Below are 24,101 nucleotides of genomic sequence, written 5' to 3'. Positions count from 1 at the left end.
AGTGATTGCATCATTCAATCCCAGAAACCCCAAAGGAACTAGTGTGGGAACAGGTGCTTCAAGGACGCAGAAATGCTGAGGCCCAGCATTTTGTAGGCATAACACACCTTCCATCCTACCAGTCTTCTAAGTAGCTAGGGGCTGGAGACCCTTTTAAGGTTTTCTTCAGGAAAGTGGGTGTAAAACGCAAGTACTTCAACAACTGTAGGGACAAGACAAGAGTTATTGTTCCCTTGACTTTGCGGATATGATGACTTTTGGAAGATGGAGGAAAAAAACCAAATATTAAATAGTTCTTGAAAAGAATATAGTGGCTCTTGCTGTATTTCTGGGAAGTAACAGTTTTGCTGTAAGTAACTCAAGTTGATGATATTAATCTCTCTGATCCCTAGATTTGTGTGAAATAAGTAAGCCCTTGGATATTTTTCTCGATGAGTTTTTCAACAATGAAATGTTTCAACTAACCACAAAAGCACAGACATAATATAATCAACAACTATTATATTGAACACATCTCAACATTTTGCTATATACACTTCTTTTAGATGTTTTATTTTATGGATAACTGAACTGATTATAGATTTGAAGTCACCTTGTTACTCTTTCTTGATCTAATTCCCATGTCTTAGTCCTCAGAAGAGCAGTAATTGGGTGCATTTTTATGCTATTTGAACATATTTACTTATCCATAAGCATTGTATGCTATTGTCTCAAGTAGTTTTAAACTTCACATAAATGGTATTGTACTGTAGGTACCATTTTTCAACTTGACTTATTCGTTTAACATTATGTTTTAAAGATTTGAACATATAGATACATATAGCTCTGATTTATTTTAACTTATGCAAATATTCCAGTCTGTAAAAATACTATAATTTATCTATTCTCCTATTGAATATTAGGATATTCCTAGTTTTTTGCTATTAAAATCAATGCTATAATGAGTAGCTTTATATATGTCTTCCTGTGCAGCTGTGTGAGATATTCCCTAAGGCTAAATATCTAGAAGTACAATTGCTAAGTTATAGGGCAAATGAATCTTGAGTGTTACTGATACTAAATTGATTAGTCAAGTAGTTGTACCAATTTGTATTTCCATCAGTAGTATGTCAAATTCTTATTTTTCCACATTCTTGCCAATATACTGCTGAAGCAGTATTGTCAAACTGTTTGATTTTTGTTAATCTGATTGTTATGGAAAGGTATTTTATTTTAATTTCTCTCATTATTAGTACTATTACAAGTTTCCTGAGGCCCTATAATCCTTTTTTACATTTAAAGTATTAGATAAGTAATATATTCGTATGTTCAAAAATTAAAGCAGTATTTGAAAGTATTGAAAGGTGTTATTTCCACCCTACCTCATTCTCTTCAACTTGCTCTCATTTTACTGGTTTCTTGTATATCCTTCCAAAGTTTTTATGCAAATAGATGCAAACAGGAACACTCGTACATGTTCTTATATTCCCCCTATATACTCAAATACCATACTCTGTAATTGTTATAAACCTTGCTTTTTCTACTTAATCATATATCCTGGAGATCTTTCCATATCTCTGTATACTTTTTCATACCTGCATAGTATTCCACTTTAAGGTGTAGCACAAATTGTTTAACTGGCCTTCTGTTTGGTACATCAGCTGTTTCTACTCTATTATTATTAAGACAATATTGTAATGAATACCTTTGATCTTGTTCTGACTCATCTATAGAATGAATTCCTAGAAGTGGGCCAGATGATAATAGTTTTATAATTTTGATAGGTATTTTGATCTGTATCACCAAATTCACTCCATGGAGTGGGGAAGAATGGTACCATTTTGCATTTCCACAGTAGTGTATGAGAGTGCCTTCTCCCCAGTCTTGACAACAGATTATGTTCTCAAACTTCTATTTTGTTTTGCCCATCTAATGGGGGAAAATGGTATATAAATGTATCTTCAGTTGTATTTTTTTTATTATGAGTGAAGTTGAGCATCCATTAATGCATTGTATTATATTTCTTTTTTTGCAACTCTATCCCATGCTTCTATTGGATTGTCTTATTGATTTCCAAGAGCTATTTATATATTTGGGTATTTAATTCCTTTGCTCAGGTACAAGTTGCAAATATCTTACCCAGTTTTTCTTTATGAATTTTTGTGCCATGTGGAATTTCTTTTTTCATTTTTATGTAATCACTTTTCTTAATTTTTTTAGAGGGATCTGGATTTTGAGTCACAGAGAATTTTCCCTTTAAAGTTATGTAAAAGTTTTCCTGTCTATTGTTCTAGTTTTATGGTTTCATATTGAACATATAAATATTTAATTCATTTGGCTTTTATTCTGATGTTGTTTTTCCATATGGCTACCAAGTTGTCCCAATAGTACTTTGTTTTTTTTTAAACAAAGTTCATCATTACACCAGTGATTTGAGATGCTGCCTTGATAATATAATAAATTCTAATATGTGTTTGAGTCTGTTTTGATTTTTTATTCCATTCCACTCATTGATCTGTCTCTTTATGCTGTTTTAATTATGAGACTTTATACTATGTTTTAATTCTGTCAGTTCTTATTTTATTGTTTTTTAATAAAAAACATGTTTTGGATTTTGTTAGATTCTTTTTCAGCATCAGTGGAGAAGATCATATAATTTGTCTCCTTATATTTATACTGTATTAATAAATATTCTAATAGTGAACCAGCTTTCATTTCTGAAATAAGTTCTACTTGGTTGCAAAATATCATTCTTTTAATGTGCTGGTGAATTATGATTGCTAATATTTTATTTAGGATTTTACATTGATATTCATAAGTGTAATAAGCCTACATATTGGCCTATATGTTTTCTTTGTTAGGGTATAATAACAATGTTATACTGAAAATTCAATGTTGGAAATGAAGAACTAATTGTGTTAGTTTAACAATAGAATGGGTACTGCAGAAGACAGGATTAGTGAACCTGAAGACAGGTCAATAGAAAATACCAAACTGAAGCACAGAGAGAAGTAAAGAAGAATGGGAGGAAAAAAGAACCAAGAGCAAAAGCCATGTGAATTGTGAGACACAGTCAAAATGTCAACATATATGTAATTGGAGTCTTAGAAATAGAGGAAAGAATGGGGTAAAAAAAATATTTTAAGAGATAGTGTCTGAGAATTTTCCAAAAGTGATGAGTGATATTAATCCAGGGTTCACAAAGCTCAGCAAATCCTTGGTGGTAGAAATACTGAAAACCAAAGCAAAGAGAATATTATGAAACTGGTCAGAGAAAAAAGACACATTACCTTAAAAGGCACACTAATAATCCTGATGGCAAACTTTTCAGCTGAAATTATGGAAGCCAGAAGACATTACAATGACATTATTCAAGTGTTGGGGGAGGGGGGAGCTAATTTAGAATCTTTCACCCATTGAAAATATCCTTAAAAAGTGAGGACAAAATAAAGATATTTTTAGATTTAAAAAAAAGCTGAAACATTATAGAATTCTTTGTTGGCATTGTTTTCCCTTATAGTGAAGAAGATATTTCATTGTTTTTTAGTTTCCATTGTTTCAGTTGAAAAGTTAGCTGTAATTCTAACCATGGGTTCTTTGAAGATAATGTCTTTTTCCTTCTGGCTACTTTTAGGATTTTTTTCTTTGTCTTTGATTTTCTGCAGTTTCACTGTAATATATTTATGTATGAATTTATTTTAATTTATCTTACTTGGTATTCTTTGGGCTTTTAGAAATGTGAACTGATGCCTTTAATGAACCCTAGAAAACTCTTAATCATCATTTCTTGAAATACTGTCTTTGCTTCATTATCTGTTTCCTTTCTGAGCTTTACACTATCTCACTCCATCTGCCTAATCTTTTACCCATTCATTGTGCATTTCCCATGTATTTTTTATTTCTCCATACTGCCTTTTGTATTTTCTGAGCCATCTTTAAAATTAATAAAATTCTCTTATTAAGTATATTCTTAGAGTTTTAAAAATTTAGGTTATTTTATTTCTACAAGAGCCTCGAGTGTGGTTTTTCAAATTTTCTAGTTTTTTTTTTTTAAAGGGACAATTTTTTAATTCTATTTTATTGGGGAACAGTGTGTTTCTCCAGGGCCCATCAGCTCCAAGTTGTTGTCCTTCAATCTAGTTGTGGAGGGCACAGCTCAGCTCCAAGTCCAGTTGCCATTTTCAATCTTTAGTTGCAGGGTGCGCAGCCCACTATCCCATGTGGGAATTGAACTGGCAACCTTGTTGAGAGCTTGCGCTCTAACCAACTGAGCCATCCGGTCATCCCTCCAGGGGCTCAGCGGTAGCTCGTTGTCTTCAATCTAGTTATGAAGGGTGCAGCTCACTGACCCGTGTGGAAATCGAACCAGCAACCCTATTGTTCAGAGCTCATGCTCTAATCAATTTAGCCATCCGGCCACCCCTAGATTTTTTTTTTTTTTAATTTCCTATTCTTGAATATAGTCAAGCTCATCTTTTGTGTCTTTAAATTACATACATAGTTATTTTATAGTCTATATGTAATCTTTCTAGTATCTGATTCTTTGTGGATCTGTTTCTGTTTTTCTTGTATGTGTAGGTTCTCACTTACAGAGTTTTGTTTCCTTGCATGCCTGTTTCTGTTTGGCTATGTGCTTTTTTTGTGTTTTTTTTTTGAAAAATTTGAAACTTTGGATGCAGGTACCTTTCTCCAAAGAGAAGTGAGTTGCTTCTTCCAGACTTCTGAGGGTAAAGCTGGTCCATGATCACTAAATTCAAGGCTTGAAGTTCTCTGCAAGAGAGAGACAAATCCAGTATAATACTTAATTCTGAACTGGGGCTAGTCTACTTCTGGTTCACCCTCATCTTGAGGGTACAGTCCTTTGAGGATCAGTTTATTGTGGGGAGAGCCTCCTCCTCTTCTTCCTCCTTCTTTTTACTTAGGCTCCCCCTTATATAGGCTTGGGGCTTTGATTCCTGTCACTCCTGACCTCATAAGAATGATAGCTGAGAATGTCTAAGAGTAGCATGTCCTCAGGTCACACTTTCTTCCATGTTCATTTATCTCTTTGGGTCCTGTTCTTTCTTTAATTTTGGCCTGATAGTTTCTTACCATCATGATGGCTCTGAAGTGCCTTTAAGAAGATGTTTATTCATATTTATTTCAGATTTTTAGTTATGTTCAGCAGGAAAGTCATTTAACTTAACCTAGCTTATCATTGCTGAAAAAGGAAAATCACCCATCTTTCTTTTTAAGTAGTGCATTGAACCAGACCTACTTATGGTTGCTTTAGTTTCATTAAGGAAAAAAATCACTTTTGAAGGGAAGGTGGAAGTTGAAATGAAATGTAATTTAAAAAAAATCTAAACTTATTTTTTAAAGCTATAAAGAAAATAATTACAAGTAGACTACATAAAGACTTAAGAACATTTATTCAGAAAGAAGTCATAAATAAATTAAAAATTCTACAGAGAATAAAATTGCAACATATATGACAAAGAGTTAACTTTTTATTATTAAAAAGGTCTACAAATCAATAAGCAAAAGATGAACTCCTCAAAAGAAAAATGACCAAGACTATATAATAGGCATCTCACAGAAAAAAAAAAGTATATATATCAATTAATACATGAAAAGATGTTCAATATCATCCATAATTAAGAATGTGTAAATTATAGTAACAATGAGTTTTTACTCATCATATTGTTCAATTTAGCTCATCAGAAAATTTAAAAGTTGACAAGAGTGCATACCTTTATTTGGGATGGAAGTACATGAAAATATTAACAGCTCTTACCTCTAAAAAACAGGCCTACAATTGAGTGAGGGGGAGGAAGACATTTTATTTTCATGGTATACACTTTTATAGTACTTGAAAATTTTACTTTATGTGTACACATTTTTAAATAAAAATTTTAAATTTTAGAGTCAAATGTTATTTTTTCTTTAAATTATGGGGAAAGTTTTGCTGTTTTCAAAATTATAGCACCTAAAGAACATTTACAATGTATACTGTTGTCAATTTACTAACTAGCTGCTTGGTGCATGCAACAGGAAATGGAGCAGAAATGTTTGTTAAAAAAATAAGGTGCAAGTGATTATGCTTCGTGCTAATTAAAACTTTAGCAGCACAGATCAACAGAACATTGATGGTATTTAACTGTTTTCTTTTTCTGTGCACTTCCTGTGACATTGCAGAGATCAGATATAGTTTGTAGGTTTGTGTCTTCTTGGAAGCAGGACCCTCATTTATACACTTAGAATTAAGGCAATTGGTGCATCTTGAATGAAGTCCAGTAGTTAAATTACTATGCTAAATAAAATTATTCTTAACATTAAAAATTTTTAAATTATAAACATCACTTTTGCCTTTCTATTTTTGTAGTGTGTGTGTGTGTGTGTGTGTGTGTGTGTGTGTGTGTGCCATTTTTGTTTTGTTTTAATTACTGTTGTTTAGGAATGTGGTTTCTTTTAAATAGTCTGTTTTCTATTCATGAAGTTATTAAAGCTTTTTTCCTGATCCCCTTTGATTGGACATAGATCCTCTCATGCTGAGCAGCTCTTCCCAGTTATACTTCGTACAGCTAATTTAAGAATCAGAAATCCAGCTCTTGCTTGAAATAGAGATGAAGCATATGGTTATAATTCTAGAATTCAGGTGCCCTCATGGTCAGGCTGTAGGATTTAAAACTATTACAAAGAAGAAAAAGTCTTGGAATAGACAATTTATATATATTTTATATATATAAAAAAATATATAACTACAACAATTTATATATTTTTTACAATGACCAAGCAAGATAGTTGGATTCCCTATAATTGCACCAAACATAATATTTAAGTTTTCTGATCATGTCTGACTTCTGGATTGATAGGGGGAAAGAATTAAATGTGTAACACTTGTACAATATTCCCTAACTTAACCTTATGGAAAAAAATAGCTTAGTAGCATCATTCTACAATAAATCTCAAAGTGTGTTCCCATTGTACTTTTTAAATTTCTAGGTGAAAAAGTGTTTGTGTCGCTGTATGGAGCTGCCATAGATATGAATATAAGGCTAGACAAGAATTCTCTGATTATCGAGAAAACCTACATATCTCTCTCCAATCAGCGAACTGTAACCATTTACAACCGCAGTGACATCATTGCCCATTTCCAGTGGAAGATATTTGCTGCCCAGGGAGAAGAAGACAAAGAAAAGCACAGGTTTGTAAGACAAATCACCTATGTGCTGTCATTTGAGGGAACATAAAGCTCAGTTATTATGAAAAATCAATGACTTTTGTGGTTTTTAACCAACTCAACAATGTGAAATTTTTATAACTTGGTTCCAGTGTATGGTGTTCCTTTTTTCATTTAGAGAACTTGATTTGAGCTACATGGAGCATGATGTTGTCCATTCTCAGTTAATTCCAACCTGGTTATAATTAATTGGTAGCTAAACTACTGGATTTTAAACACCAAACATCATTCTTCACTATTCTCCCCAAAACTAATCTACTTGTCTGTAATTTATTTCATAACCCTAACCACATTGATCAGATTTCATAGGGTTTCTAAAAATAATCTTTTTTTGGTTGAGATCAGTGTGGATTTCTTTTTTTTCAGTGAAAAGCTATTTCCAGAAAATACGAAGAATGAGGAAAAAGAAGGGCTTACATATAATTGCTTTTATAGTCTCAGTTTTAGTAGCATTGCTGAATCCCTGCTAACCTTATAATTTAATAATGATTTCTTGTTGGTATCTTTAATCTTATGCTTTTTAAAGGGATACTTCAGGCAGTGGAGAAAATTAATAAAATGGAAAACCAAACTCTTTTAACTAAAATCTTTTCACTGTTACATTTTGAATATTTCTTTTTACTGAATCTACCCTTGCATCTTTTAACCTCCTTCCAACCTCCCTAAATTAGCACTTTGGCTGCTTTCATTGGAATTTCTTTTAGCCTTTTTTATTTGCCTCCCCAATTTCATTAAAGATTAGCCCTGGGAAGCTTCAAAGCTTTGTTTAAAACTAAGTTAGTATGTGATGAAAATAAAAGTCTTAGGTCCATAGAAACCAGGCAGAAATCTCCCACTGTGCTGCCCCTAATTGAATCAGAAGGAGCTGTGACAATGACAGGACACAGTGGACCAGAAGCTTCATCATTCAGACAATGAGCTTTAATCACTGGATTGCCACTGTGCCGTCTTTAAAGAGTGAGAAAAGAAAAGCCGGTCCTGCCTAAAAACTTTAGTTTGCCTCCTAGTGTAGAAATACCAGTAGTTTAAAAAGGCAAGAGGAAACGGCTCGCCCACTGCTTCATTTGTCCTCATTCTCCAGCTGACGTGTGTACCAACAATCAGAATGGTCCAAGCAGGTTTAAAGATAAAATCGGAGGTCAGGTACGAACAAAGGAGCAGCAGTAAACGTAACATTTAAATATCCTGCTTGTCCTGTAGGCGTAATATTCTGAGGAGAATGAATACACTATCGGAGGGAAAGACAGTTGTAATTTCAACTATATGTGCGTTTGTATGGATAGGATACGATCGATAACATGCCTATGTCCCAAGAGTATTTCAGGAAGTTAATTTCAACAGTGAAACTCAAGAAAAATTCAAACCAATTGCTATCAGAGATGCTAAGTTATGGAGAACATAATCTCAACCACATGTAGATGGATATTTCTTTTCTTTCCCCCCCACTCTATCTCCCCCAACCCTCACACCCTTATCCCTTTAATACTATTCTTGAATCGTATTCCGTTTCTCTTGTATTGTCTTTCTTTCACCATATCCCTTACTCTTTCTGTTAGTTCCTCTAGCAACATTTTTGTAGCAAGGGAATAATATGGGATAGCATTTTCATAACTATGATTGGAAGCCTAATTTTATTATCTAGGATCATGTCTCTCCCTTAAACAATGAACTTGAAAAGTGGTTTCAGATGGCTAAATAAGAATACCTGCATTTTCACGTTGGGTGACACATAGCAACATAACTCATGTTTCTGCAAACTGGATTGGTTCATCTAAGTGAAGAGTTTGTTGATTGTGCTACCCTTCTCCCTCTCCTCTCTCCTCTCTCCCTCTCCTTTCTCTCTCTTCTCCTTATCCTTCTCTCTCTCCCACATAGTAGTCAGCATTGGATTTATTCGCAACATTCAGGTGTAGGAAATGACATGTGTCTCTAGATAGGTCAGTTTTATTGGGCTTTGAGCCTGCCACCCAGGTAGTAATAAATTTAATCTTAGTTGTGTTTGGGGAGACCTTTCCCTTCCCTAGGGTAATCCTAGAATCTGAAGACTTGAGTGGTACTTGGTAAATGGGAGGAGAATCTCTAGGCCTCAGTGTATAGCAGTCATCACAGACTTGCTCAGTGTCCAGGGTCACATGGCCCATTTGAAGGTGGATGGCTCTGTCCTTTCCATGCCAAGGGTGGACATCTGGGTATTTTTCCCAGCTGTGAAGTCCATGGCTTTTAGATTTTACTCTCCTCGGCATCCAGTTACCGCCACTTGGGGGTGCTGCAGAGGAGCAGGGTCTCTAGTACCTGAAGATGAGGGACATCATTACTGGTTCATTGCTACCGTACCTGAGACACAAGTCTTCCCCGTGGACTGTAGTCCATAGGCTGAACTGTACTTGATGCCTGAAAGTGATGGGCGTTGGTGGCTGCCAGACCATTTGGAAAATAGGCTAAATTCCTGGTTTTACTTAGAGAGATGGCTGGTGTGTTGGTACACTCTCTGATGAGAGGTGTCCTCATCTGTAGAACAGGACTACCTCTGAAGCAGGAGACCATGATTATCAGCAGGACAAATGGCCCAACAATAGACTGAGGTAGCTAGAATCCCTTGTTGGGGTGAGCCCAGCTCAAGGTGCTGTTGCACGTTCCCTTCTTAGACTCTGAGCCACAGCTCTAGGTCTCCATCCGGTACCTGCCTCCCCACCCGCCCCTGCCCCCGTTTGCATTATACAGCTGTTACTGGTCCAAGAGTCTCAACAGTGTGGGAGAAGAGCAGCATTTGGGAATTTGTGTTTTGTTGTCTTTTGTTTCCTGGTGCAAGGATTGAGTTCATCATATTCCTCAATTCATGGAGCATTGACATCCTTGGTCCATACAAGGCATTTTATCCCGAAACCCCACTCCCGTTAACCTCCGAGATAAATGTAATGTTTATGATTCCCATCATTTGTTTAATGAATCCTTCAATCTCTTATATCAAATTTACCCACATTTTTTTTTGGTATCATTGCTAGCACTTTGATGAACATCTTTGTAGCTGTGCTTTAATTTACTTCCATGGTTGTTTCTTTAGGATTTATTCCTAAAGATAGGTATCACAAATTCCACTCATAGGAATTAATGGTTTCCTTTCTTTCTATGGACTGAGCTCTCGTTAATTTGTGCTGCTCTGCCCGGCAGTATAAAGGGATTGCTGCTCTCGTTACCTTGGACACTGCTTCCCAAATAGCAATAAAAAGGAAGCACAGAATGCTTTCTTCCTTGGAACCAGAACACACTGAATCTATTTCTTTGGCATCTTTATGCTATGTGGCCAAAGGAACCTGAATGCTGAAGTTATTAAAAAGAGTTATAAAACATTGATGAACATATGGTTTGTATGAAGTCATTTAGAAAATGTTGGGCCAGGGACAGGAATTCGGTGAGCCTAGGCTCTCACTGAGAGAGCTAAATAATTTGTCTCTCATCATTGGTAATACCGTAAAATGCTGGGTAAATGGTCATATGCCCTGGGAGGAGATAAAATTCAGTCTTCAAAATTCAGATGAAGTAACTGGTACCAGGAGTAATGTGAACACACCTTCGGTGAGGGCAGTGAGTAGAGGGGCTGGGGAAGGCTGCTTTCCTTGCTTATCACAAGGGATCTGAAGAGCTAGAAAGAGTAAAAAGGTATCATCTTTGGTTTAGTTTGAGCATTGTGTAAGCTTGACAGCTCGGTAATTGCCTATGGTTGACACAGGGAGAAAACTGGTATTTATTGAGCACCTGCTTTGTCCCAGGAATGGCACCAGGTCCTTGATCACATTTAATCCTCAATACATCTTTATGACGGAGGAGCTCCTGTTATTTCTATTTTACAGGTGAAGACACTGAGGCTTAGAGGAAACGAGTAACTCCGCAAGTCAAAGAGCTAGTAAATAGATAGTAGAATCACTATCCAAACCTAGTCCTTGCTGGTTCTAGATTCTGTTCTCCAGGTACTTTAATAGCTAAGAAAGAATTAAAGCTAAGCAAGTTTAAAGGAAATAAAATTGTCCTTGAAGTGTGAGAGGCAGGATAGATGTTAAGTATTTAAAAAGCAATCTGGAAACACAATTACCTAAAATGAAATATTGTCCAAATATCCATGAGAGCTCAGGAGCAAGCAAGGACATTGAGAAGGACAGGAAGCCCAGGAGGACTTCTTGAAGGAAGTGACCAAAGAGGAAATTGAGGCTCTTGAGATGTTAAAGTACAAGATCATTCAGCTAGTATGTTACAGACTCAGGGCAAGGAGGGACGAGCACAGGGTGATGGGGAAAGACTATTCCCAGAATGGTGGACTGCAGGGGGGCCCTTTATAATGTTTTTCAGGGGAGTACCAAATGAATCTCACATTTCCTGTTTTTCTTTAGGGTCTGTGATCATCTACTCAAAGAGGAAAAGAACGAGACTGATGAGTTTCTTGAAGAGTGTGTTACTGATCCTTCCCTCCGAGAACAGCTTTCCATTCTCTCCCGCACCTTTGAGAATCAGAGGAGGCTCATTCAGGCAAACGGCGTGCTCTTCCTGAATAACGTTTTCACAATTGAGCCCCTGGTGAGCACATATGTACAGTCTGACATACAATAAACGTAAGTGGGAGTGCAGGGTTTACTGTGATGGGAGTATTTACTCTGGGATGGACACAGTGAGTTCTGAGACCATACAGATTCCATCTGAAGAGCCTCGTCCTCATTATATGAGACAGTGAATGAGGGTTAAAGGTAAGCCTGCTCATAGGTTATGTTTATAGTCACACTTGCTATGCACCAGTCACTGTTGAACACTTTGTATGCATTCCCCAATTTATCTTATCCGTGTATATATTATCAGTTATAATCGGTCCCCCATTCTATAGATGAGGAAATTGAGATTTAGAGAAATTTGCTAACTATTCAAGGCTAAATGGTCAGTGTCAGTAGTTAGAAATTTATCCTTGATGAGCCTGTCTCTAGAGCAGGGTTTCTCAAGCTCCGCATTATTGACATTTGGGGCTGGGTAATTCTTTGTCCCGTGCCCTGTAGGATGTTTAATAGCATCCTGACCTTAGTCCAGCAGATGCTAGTTGTGACCATCAAAACTGGCTCTGCACATTGCCACATTTCCCCTGGTGGGCAAAATTGCTTGCTTGAGAACTACTTTGTCCTTAATTTACTCAGTAAATACTTATTGACTGCATGTTCTATACCAGGCACTCTGTGTGTACCAGGCCTCGGGGAACAACGCAGACATAGTCCTCGACCTCATGGGCTATCTAGTGAAAGTGGAACCAGAGTTAGAACAGGGCCTGTCTGATTCCACAGAGCAAACTCTGACCACTCTGCCCCACTGTCTCAAATGAAAGTAGCCAGCATCTTCTGTATTTACTGTGTGCGAGGCACTATGCATTAGCTCACTGAGCAAGTGTAGAGTGATGTGAGGATAAGGAAAGCAATAGGAGTTGAGAAAGCCCAGCAGCTACGAATAGTTAGAGCTGCTGGGTTGTTACCATTCAAACCAGTTGGCGAGAAGACATGGGGACAAGGACACATTGGAATACGAGGTCACTTGTGGGAAATGCCACTGACTTGTGGAGATCTGTTTTCCTTAGGTCTGCACCTCCAAATTGTTATTGAAGGATAGATAGAACATAGAAAAGGGATTCCGTGGATAAATACATTTCAGAAACACTGGGTTCAGTATTGTCTGAAATTCTCTGTAAGGCTTCTAAAAGTCTTTAGTATGATCCTGTGCCTTGCAAATCTCAGAGGGAGGCTTCGCTTGGAGATCTTCGGGACTGTTCTGTGGGAATCACTGGTGAAGACAGTCAGTACAGTGGTTCAAAGACTGAGGTGATGGTCATAGACGAAGAAGTTAGAGAAGGCTTCTTGAGAGCAGAGCCTTAACTGGGTCTGGCAGTATGGGACTTTTGGAAAACCAAGTTGGGGATGTGCACGGCATGGCCCACTCAAGGCTCCATGAGTGGATCAGTTTGTTTGAAGTAAAGGGTTCATGTAGGGAAGTTGCAGAAGTCAGCTGAGAATGAATCTTCTGTCACATCAGAAGACCGTCCAGGTCTCAGTTGAGTAAAGGGATCTTCAGATATGATGGCTTAGACCAGCAAGAGGCTAAGGCTAAAAGATGAACATGTAGTCTTAGAAGGACAGCAAAGATACCAGTTAAGCCCGAAGATGTTGAAAAGATCAGGAAGGCATTACAAGTGCAAGCAAGCAAGCAGCCGAGCGGGCGGCGGCTGGGAGGAGTAATCAGTCATGGCAGTCTTAGACGTGCCGGCGAGGTCCAGGGTGTAGACAGCAAGATGCCTCCCAGCCGGTACTGGAGATCCAGGCTGGTGACTACTGTCTTGTTTCTCATATCCTCTAGGAGTGGATGACTTAGAGATGGCAAACATTGGGGGTCAGGAGGAGGTGGGAACCCATGGCAAGTCTTGTCCATATCCAGCCCAGAAGTAGAAAGACTAGGGCATTCTCAGATATTCTTCTCCTCATGCTCTCTTCCGTAACCTGAAGCTTCTTGATAGAGATATATGTGTATTAAAGGAAAGCATTTAATATGATTGATTTTGCCTTCTAGACAGGAACTGAATTAGGCATTCTTATAAGGCATCTTTACACCATTAGGAAGAAAAGCATATTTTAAAACAGTGATACACAGAAATTGTATCTTTTACATAAATGAGACTAATTTTGTTTATATAGCGTGAAAAAAATCACAGCCATAGGAAGGGGATAGTATTCGCTTCGAGTATAAGTGATGTTTATAGTATCTGTGATGATTTTGTCTTTTCTGTACACTGTTCAGGTTTTCTTCTCATGATAGTATTCATTAGCTGGTTCTTGACAATTTTTGCAAAATGCAAATGAAGGCATGAAACTCTCCTGGTGTCTTCCTAAAGTTATTCTGGTCAAAACAGCAGAACTCAAGTGTCAATTGTAGTGAATTATTTATTGATGTTAAATCTCCTTTTTTCCCCCTACTTAAAGATCCTGATAGTTTTATAGAAATACAGTTCTTGTGAGTATAATATAATCTTACCTTGTAAATTACTTTTGAAGGTATTTTATGGGAAAAATTCTGCCATTTCATTAGTTTCTTGACCCAAATGTGAACGATGGGTGTTTTCCATTGTTGAGATTTTTGTTTTCTGGTACAGGTAAATAAATGCTCTAGTAGTTTTAAATGAGAGTTGGGAAAGGATTTATGGAAGAGATGAGAACTGAACTGTATATTAGAGGACGGGTAAGATTTAATTAAGTGGAAAGGAAGGAAAATGTTTCCACTTGGAGAAACCATGAAAATAAACAAAAAAGGGAAACTGTTAGTTTCATGGAATATTCCATAACAATAAAATTACTGGTTTTTCTGAAAGAGGCAGTCATGGAGACTGTAACAAATAAGACTGGGAAGGAGAGTAGAGGCAATCTGGGCTGCCTGGTCAACCTGTTGTGCTGTAACCTACAGGCTATTGTCTCCCACAGTGTATTTCTACAAACACTAGATCTGAGGGGAGGTAACGTGTGTTCCTTGGCAAAAGGAAGTTCTATGGTCAAATAAGTTTGGGAAATACTGGTTCAAGGGAAGATAATTCTCCAAGTGGTAGAATGCAAGCAGTATTTCTCCATGGCCAAGGGTATGCCAAGGGTATCTGAGACTCTTGACAGGCTCTAGACAGGCTCAGAGCAATAGCAGGAGCAGGAGCATGATGTGTTTAGAAATATTATCCTAGTAGCCACGTGTGGATCAAGTCAGAGGAGGGTGGATAGAAAGTGGGAAGGTGGGTTCAGGTCAGGTGGGGAAATGTGCGTGTGCAGGGAGCCTCAGGGAGACTGAACATCTCTGCAGGCAAGTTCAGGGTGATGTGTAAGGGTGACGCTGACCTGGATGGTCGGCCTGGTGATGGTTGGAAAGCAAAGGAAATGGCAGATGTGAGAGATGTTCATAAGAAAGGCAATAAAGTGCTTTTTATTGACTGGTCATTTTATTGACTAGACATGGAAAGGAATCATGTGTCTCCTCAGAATCTGAGCTAGAGTGGCTGGGAGAATTATGATGTCTTTGATAGAAATTAATGAGTCAGGAGTTCCTAGCTTTGCCAATAACAAATGTGACCTTAAACAAGCCATTTGATCTCTCTTGGCTTTGGTTGCCTTGTACACAAAATAAGGATATTTTTTTTTTTGAAGGTAGGACACTTGGATCCTTTTTGATTCATAAATTATGATTCTCCAGTTTGGGAACGGACTCCAAGCTCCTTAAGGTTAAGGAGTGCGATGACCTCATCTCTGCCCCAGGCCTACCGCAGTGCCAATTAATGGAGGAGGGGAGAAGGGAGGGAGGGAGGAAGGGAGCAAAGGAGGGAGATCAGTTCATGATGATGAATTCAGTTCTGAACATGTTGAATTTGAGATGATAATAGTTGTCCAAAAAGTTCTGGAAATGTAGTAATAAACTTGTGGGAGGGCAATTACCGTAGGACTGGAGGTAAGATATGTGAGAATCTGAATAGAGGACTTCACTGAAGGCATGAAAAGCAGATGGAAGTTCTAAGAGCAAAGCAAAGAAGGAAAATTGCAGAGCCCAAGACAGCCCCCAGGTGCTCACCGTTAGAGACCCTGAGACGCTGGGGTGAATTCCAGAGAAGGACAGCTACGCGGAGAACCAGCCAGCGCAGAGCTCATCTCCCTTTCTTCCATATCTTCCTATCCTTTATGGTGGGTTCATCACCATTTTCTACTGAAAGTCTCTTCTGAATCTTGCTCACGTATCATATCAGTTATGCCAAAGCCACTATTTAATTTCTGACAGTTGAGCTGTGCATCAGCAGTTAGGTTTTTTTTTTTTAGTGTGATTCCTTTTAATTAGCTTCTTGATATGAATTGAGTTCACAGTAGAAGCAGAGAGGATTAAAACCACACAGTGTCACCTACTGATCTAACAATCAGTTCCTAATTGATATCCTGTTCAAAAGATAAAAATAAAACGAAAGGTTGATTGAAGGCTTAGAGATCACTTTGTTTTCTGATAAGCTCTTCAGCCTCTGTGTCCACTGAGGAAGGTCATTGTCTTCAAATGAGGTAAACTTAAAAAGGAAAAAAACCCAACCTTTACCTTAGTGTCTGAAAAGAAAGAAGAAATGATGTGCTTATTTTCTCAGGCCTATGTCAAAATACCTTGGTTCTTCAAATGAGTCAGCTGAAACGAATGTTTAGCCCTTATTGTGTTCTCTGCATTTCGTGCGTTTTATGGCAATGTTATTCGTATTTCAGAGGTCCTTTCAATTTAAAGCAAGTAGATTCAAGATCAAGAGTTCAGTCACTGTCCCTAAAATGCCCAGAGGTGGTGATGGGTTTGAATTTAATCACATTTTATTTATATAATCATGTGAGAAGTAATGTGACTCAATGCTAGAAGAATGACTGACCAAAACTCTAGAACTGAAAGTTCTTACTCTGTTCTACAACCTGTTCACCACTTGGCCTCTGGTTCGTCCCATCTTCTTGGCTCACTTTTTCTCATCATGCTCATTGCATACTGTTGCCATGGGGTCTGTTTTTCAAACCTTGCAGAGTTATGCTGGGTGTCTTGACTGCCGATGTGGTTGCAGAGTGCAAAGGTGGGAGCTTGTCTTTTGAGAGATCCAAGAGGTGTTCATTCTCCATGAAAGGTGTTACACAAGGACCCAGCGTGACCACAGGGAGAAGGCAGCCCTGGGTAGATATAGGACAGTGGTCTGGAAGGATTTTTTTTTAGCTTTAATAATTTATTGATATTCTAGTAGTAACCATAACTGTTGTTCTGGTCATTAAAACGTGTGGTGTATTCCTACTATTTATGTCAAGTTCCTTGTGTCGATTCTTTTGATAACATCTTGGAGCATTAATGTAACTAGCCAAAAATTTTCCATTTATTCCTTACCTAGGGAAGGTACTGCGTTCTGTAGAATGTTGATCATTTCTCAAGCCACCTGTTTCTGTATAGTTTTTTCCCCCTTTGAAGAAGAATTGTAAAATCGAGTCTATTATGCATGTTTTGTGCCTTCCAGAAAAGCAAGTGGAATTGACTACTTTCAGAAATATAATATTCTATTTTACTAGATGGACTCTGACTATACAGAATTTTGACAGTCTCATTTTGTTATATCCTCTCCTTAGGTCTCTTGGGTACCCTGAGTGAGAGAGAGTCAAAGACAGAAAACACGGTTCTGAGAATTGAGAAGCTGAAGAATATCCCAGGGCAAAAAGAGAGAATTAAACTTTTGATTTCCATGGGCGTGTAAGAGCCCTCTGAGAAATCACAGCACAGATGTGCTGGCCTTGTTTCTGAACTCTGCTACTGCCGGCTCAGGTCACACTTTTAAGATGCAGCAATTTTCTGAATATTGAACAGTTGATATTTTCTTAAAAAGAAAGGTCTGAGAATTTAAAGATATTTGCCCGAACTAGGCCTAGCTGATTGACTGACATCGGCAAGCAGGGAAAGCATTTCTGCTTCTGTTAGCAAGTGTCTTTTCCATAAAAGAAAAATTGATCTAGGAAAGCCTCAGCTTAATTTAACTAAGCCTTAGAAAGGGAGAGAAACTTGATAATTTCTTTATTACCATGTAAGTAATAGTAAACCATGCTTTGTTGTCACCTAAGCCTGCAGAAAACATGTGGTTCAGCAATTCCGACTTTGAAAGCACAGCTCAAATTTAGTTTACTTTATTTTTCCCAAATCTGCATAGCATGTGAGCTCAGCAGAACCAGGTTGGGTGGAAGCCCAGATGGCTACCAAAGAGGAAAGATCTAGCTTTGTACTGCAAACCCCTTCCACTTCTTGCACCATTAGCCGTGAGTCACATTGCAAACATGTGGGAGCTGACTCCTTGGAAATGGACACCAGAAAGGAGAAAGGAGGACAGGGACAGGGATCTGCTGAGAGCAACTGTCCTTGACAAGTCACAGCTCTTCCATCAGTACGGTTTTCCCATTCTTCAGCCTCCCTGTATTATTGTTTGTCCTCTCAGATCTTTGTGCTCCGCCAAACCTTTTCCAATTGTACTGGCACATTCACTATTGTATTAGAGAACCAGTGTAGGTGGAGGAAGACCTAAGGAAGTCTTAGAAACAGCAAGGTTCCTCATGGCTCATTAAATGAGTTAACACCCTTCCTTGCTGGAAGAGACACAAATCTCTTCTCGCCAGAGAAAGGCATGAACCTCGCACACAACTACCTCAGCTCTGTAAAACCCCGCTGGAATTTTCACTGTATTCACCTTATATGGGTTAGAGTGCTGCACCCAAGATAGAGCACACCTTTTGTGAAACTTCCTCTGACAGGTGACCAAATCTTAGACCCCTCTCTGAGAAAATTTGCTGGTCATTATTTTGAGAATCAATGCTTTACTAAATTTAGTTTCTTGTCCGAGGAGATATAATGGAGTAGAAAAGTCTCCTTGCATGCCTGTGCCAATTGGATCTTTTCTCTCAATGATAATTAGGATAGTTTATCTTCAATTTTTTAGCTTCCACTTTTTTTTCTATTTCTCTTTGAGCTAACTTGTATTTGCTTGAGTGATGATAAAGAGAGCTATAATTTGGGTGGCCGGTTGGCTCAGTTAGTTGGAGCACGGTGTTCTTGGCAAGAGTTGCTGGTTCGATCCCTGCATGGGCCACTGTGAGCTGCGTCCTCACAACTAGATTGAAACAACTACTTGACTTGGAGCTGATGGGTCCTGGAAAGACACACTTAAAATAAAAATTAAAAACAAAGTTTAAAAAAAAAGAGCTATAATTTTTCTCATTTATCTGGAAGGTTCTAGAAGAACAGTTGTGTGAGTATTGAAACAGATTATAACTTCTAACCAGTGCTTCTTTTTTTTCTGACTGAGTGATAAAAATTTGACTTTAAGATGTTTTTATTTCCCAAGAGAAATTCTTTAAATTTTCCTTAAATATGATGATAGCTGAAAATATTTATTTATGTAGTCAAAACTATTTCCACTTTGGTAGAACACGATGGAATTCATACACATGATAGCTGCTCTTGAAGTCATTATTCACTGATCTTGTTCGGAGCTAACTGGACCTGGCCCAACCAGGATAACTTGAAAAAGATCTACGAATGCATTTCTCAAGAGCGCAAAATACTAATGTCTGTGTCATCCAAAAGAACTTCCTGTGAGTCACCTTCCAAGATACCTGAACATATGAGCATGCAAAGTGTCCTATTATGTTCGCCAGACAGGAATACCAGGTCATGCTGTCTTCATCGAAATCTGTTTATCAGTTGTAGTGTTTTTAAATTTCTTCTGGCATTTTTTTATAATTTGAGAGAGTTGAGGTCTGACCTTTTATTATAATTGCAGTGGCATTCGAGATGTTAAAGAAAAAAATATTATCAAGACCCAGCTCTGCCACTTACTATTGGTGTGGTATTGGGTGAGATATTTAACTTCTCTTTGCCTTGGTTTTCTCATCTTGAAAATGGGGATAATACTTCACCAGTTTGTAAAGATTGAACTAGATAATGTTAATGTATACCAGCCCTTAACACAGTGCTGGGAACATGAGCTCTCAGTTAATGGTTGCAAATATTATGATTTGGATTTAGATATGATTCAGACTTTTATCAGATTAGAGATATGATTGGAAAGTATAACATTTGAGTAGGCAAATGTTTGGATCACTTTCCTAGATGTAAATTGGGAGTTAAAATAACTATTTTATATGATAAACATAGGTATTGAGTCATATTGTAAACCATTTTCCAGATAAACCAAGTAGCTTAAACGTATATATAATTATGTTCTTACAGTTTGGGTTTTGATTTTGTAAAATTTGTGAGAAATAACATTTCATTGGAGGGAAGGAAAAAAGGGAAGAAGGAAGGAAGGAAAGAGAGTAGGAAGGAAAGAAAAAAGGAAGGAAGGAAGGAAGGAAGGAAGGAAGGAAGGAAGGAAGGAAGGAAGGAAGGAAGGAGATGGGTAATAGAGAAGGGGGAAGAAAGGTGATTTTTAAATTATATTTTTTCACTTAAGGATTTTTAGGGGAGATTTTTCAAAGAGCCCCTTTAATCATTGCCAATATAATTTTTTAAGGAGAACATGTTTAAAGGACACCTTTCTCATGATTGTATTAATCACCTATCATGACCAGTGGCAGTATGTTCATAGACAGCTTTCAGAAAGTCTTGGAACTCTCTATCAAGTCACTTGTTTGTTCTTGGTCTGGAGGAAACATGAAGTTCCATTTATAAAGATATTTAATATTGGGACAAAAACTGCAATATGGGAAATAGCTTTATACCTGAAAATTCAAAGTTGATTCCTTCTAGCAGGTCACTTGACTAATAAGTAAAATGCAATTATGAATCTGAGGGAAAAACAAAACATTAAGACCAAGAAGATAATTACAATATAACTGAAGGTCATTTTGACAATTATTTTCAACCAACAAGATAATAGTCACTATGGATTATATATCCTGTATACTTAATCTCTCATTTGGAGCTGGAAAAGGGACAGTGATGGGAGAGGGGCCATATATATAAAGAAAGTAGAGTAGCAGGGGGTTCTGCGTGATGAGCAGGCTGGTTTCATAGAACTGGGAGGAAAAGATATTGATATCAGAGCCAGTAGGGAAAATTCGGAATGTTTTGGTTTTCAGACTCTTTAGAACTAAGCAATAAAAAGAAAAAATTCTTTTCAGAGACATAAATGACATGGAAGTTAATTTCAGAAGTGTTAGAGAAGTAATATGAAATGTCTCAAAGATATAGAAGTGAAAGTGAGGTCATTTTAGGCTGATTGTTTCTGGGGTTTGCTCTCTCAGATTTGCTAGAAAATGCTATATTGAGTTCTTGCTATAAAGAAATAGAGGTTATTTAATATTTACTTTAATCACAACTGAAAAATAAGTGTCCTTGTACATGTTCCTAACTCCTTCAAATGATCTACTGTTGAAAGCATCCCTCTGCGAGAGGAAACTGAGTGACCACACTTCTGTTTTCACAGATCACACAGCCCTCTTATTGCACATTACCTGATACAAACCCAGGAGAGTGTTTTGGAATAGGATTGTCCTTGAATTATCTCCCAGGACTCAATAAAGGTGCAAGTGACTAGTAAATGTCACAGGCGCAATGAAACAGCTACAGCCCAGGATAAGACAGCTCTGAGCCTACAGTCCCATTTGCTCAGTTTGAACTTGTGAATTCAGATTGCCTTGCACTGTCTTCCCTTGCCAAGCAGAAGGGCTTCCAGCTGCCAGGGAGCCTCCATATCAGACAATACTCTCACGGATCACATCCAGACCTCAGCACACCCTCCTCTGGGGACATTCTGGTGCCTCTCTGGAGCGTGTCTATCCCACCATTTTCCAGCCCACCAGTTCTGATCATCAGACTTCTTTGATTGTGGGGTGTCCCAGAGTGCTTCTGGGAGAGAGCTCAAGTGGCTTAGGTGTGTTGCCTCCTTGTCTGCACGCGGACCCTGGATTCTCTGGCTGGGATAATGCTTTTGAAAGTGATCTGGCCCACCCCAAACCATAAAGCCCTTGAATTTACCTACATGTCCTGAGCTTACCTGACTTCCAGTGAATCATTTTGGGGGCCATTTCCTACCATTCTGGTGCGACTTTCCTAGCAGAGTTTTTCTAGGGATCCAAGAGGGTCCTTTTGGTCAGTCAGTTCGGATAGGAACAGGTTACCTGTATCCAGTCTATACTCCCAGAGAGAGCAGAGTCTAAACCCACCAGGAGGATACATTTGTCTCAGGAGTTAGGAGGTAGCCCAGGTCTTCAGTCCTGAGATGGATACGCTTGATACAGTGAATGGAGTGAATGGAGGAGCCACCTCTTCTGCCTGGCCTCTCTGCCCATTCTAGGCACGAGTGTTCCTAACACTTAATATCACTAAGACCCCCACTAATCAAAAGGGCCAGGTATTTGCCATTTATCAGAAGGGAACAGATACTTACTTCAAAGTTTGGAAAAGTGCCACAGTGAAATGCCTAAATAAGTGGAAGTGCTTAGGAATTCCCTGTTTCTTGCATGACCTCAAACGTCCCTGCCAGCTCCAAAACTGATTTTGTGGCTCTAGCTGAGGAGAAAATGGTGGAAATAGGCTACAAAGATGAATAGCCATCTGCTAATAACTACACATATGCAGAGTGAATGGATGTGACTGATTTGATAAATACTCTTGAGCACTTACTATGAGCCACTCTGGCTTAGGTCCTGGGGATAGAACAGTGCCTGCCCTCATGGAGCCTTCATTCTAGTGGGCGGAGCTAGGAGGTGAGCGCTCCCAGGGCCCACAGGACTGACAGCCCTCACTGCTGCTTCTTGGAGGTTCTGTACCCTTCATTTCATCATTCTGAAGTCAGGGGGTGCTGCCTGAGAACGACACTGATCAGTCTGTCACCTTCATAAGTAAATCTAAATCAGCTCTAGTTTTCTATCTGCCCCACACCCTTGTTGGATGTCAGCATTTTTTTTAAATTGGGGAATGTTGGGGAACAGTGTGTTTCTCCAGGGCCCATCAGCTCCAAGTCATTGTCCTTCAATCTAGTTGTGGAGGGTGCAGCTCACTAGCCCATGTGGGAATTGAACCAACAACCCTGCTGTTCAGAGCCAGTGCTCTAATCAAATGAGCCATCCAGCTGCCCCCTGGATGTCTGCATTTTAAACCATTTTGTTCTCCGCTTGATCTTTATTCCAGCACTATGTTTATTTCTACTCAGCCTGGAAATAGAATATGCATTGGGGACCGTCTGAAACTGGAGCCTAATTATTTATCACATTTTCTTTCCTTAGTTTTCTATTTAGCTGGTGGAATTGTTTATAGATTTTGGATGTGTTTAATCACATATGCCCTATTTGGCCCTATTTACAAAACACATAGAGAAAAAACATGCTTTTCCCGCCTAATTTTTCCCATACTTATTCTTTCTTATTCTTTCCAAGTGGCATAAATATAACATCAATCATAATAAACAGCTATTTACTAAGCTCTTACTGTATACTGAGCGTGGGGCAAAGCATTTGGCCTGCATGACCTCGTCTGACCTTAGGAAACCCTTTGAGGCAGGTGATATCAGCATCTTCTTTTACAGTCCTGAGAAGTTAATGAAGAGGCCCCAGGTTACATCGTTAGTAGAAAATATTTTTCAAAGAATACCTCAAGGGCATTTTGATATATGGCATGTGCATTACAATGTCAAAATTTAGTTTCTTATTATGACTTTTGAGTGGTTTGAATTAAATTGAGAAATATCACACTAGGTGAGAACTAGGGTTTGATCTGGCCACCGTTCTGCTTTGGGCGGTGTTTTTATAGAATAAGAGTATTTCCTCATGCTGTCACCACAAAAGCTGGGAATGTGGTCCTTCCATCAAATAAGTTAGGTACTTCTTTCTCTGTGGCCCATCTGGACCTTATTTATATAGGCACAGCATTTATCATATATATTATAAAATATTTATATACATATTTATCACCCGTCTAACATGGGAGATTTGTACACACACCCTTCTTCATCTCTGAAGTTCAGTGCTGGGCACACACTGGCATACAATGAATGTTCATTGAATATACACAGTTTTTAAATGTACTAAGCATCCTAGTTATAAAGTAACATCATAATTAGTTATGTGAACTCACTGAAATTATTTTTGAAGCTCATTTCCAACTTGTACCACCTCTTAACAAGTAGCATAAGTTAACTATCTGTTGGGTAAAATAGTGCTTTCTTTTATTTGTTGTAAACGTATTTCTTTCAAATGTTATAATAATGACATTTAAAAGCAGTACCTTCCTTTCATCGTATTGCATAAAAACATAAGACGGGAGAGAATAAAGGTCTGAACCAGCAGAGGGGAATGGAGAAAGGAAGCATGCTGAAGAAAATGGG

At 38.2% G+C, this 24,101-nt stretch overlaps 1 protein-coding gene across 8 annotated transcripts in view; it reads left to right on the top strand.

Moving 5' to 3' along the window:
- HYDIN (HYDIN axonemal central pair apparatus protein) overlaps window positions 1-24,101 on the top strand; it is a 288,791-nt gene that overhangs the window by 48,317 nt on the left and 216,373 nt on the right. For all 8 annotated transcript variants that reach the window (XR_012490131.1, XR_002139687.2, XM_074314603.1 and 5 more), the window contains exons 8-9: window positions 6,964-7,165; window positions 11,584-11,767. Coding sequence is in view for 6 of the 8 variants with exons in the window: in XM_074314603.1 (XP_074170704.1) it covers window positions 6,964-7,165; window positions 11,584-11,767 (386 nt within the window). In the remaining 2 variants the exon portion in view is untranslated. The remainder of the gene's footprint in view (window positions 1-6,963; window positions 7,166-11,583; window positions 11,768-24,101) is intronic.

Source organism: Rhinolophus sinicus, linkage group LG11 (genome assembly GCF_036562045.2).
Source record: "Rhinolophus sinicus isolate RSC01 linkage group LG11, ASM3656204v1, whole genome shotgun sequence".
In the NCBI taxonomy this organism is placed as follows: domain Eukaryota; kingdom Metazoa; phylum Chordata; class Mammalia; order Chiroptera; family Rhinolophidae; genus Rhinolophus; species Rhinolophus sinicus.
The sequence above is the reverse complement of the archived record's forward strand: the minus strand, read 5'-3'. Positions and strand labels throughout refer to the sequence as shown.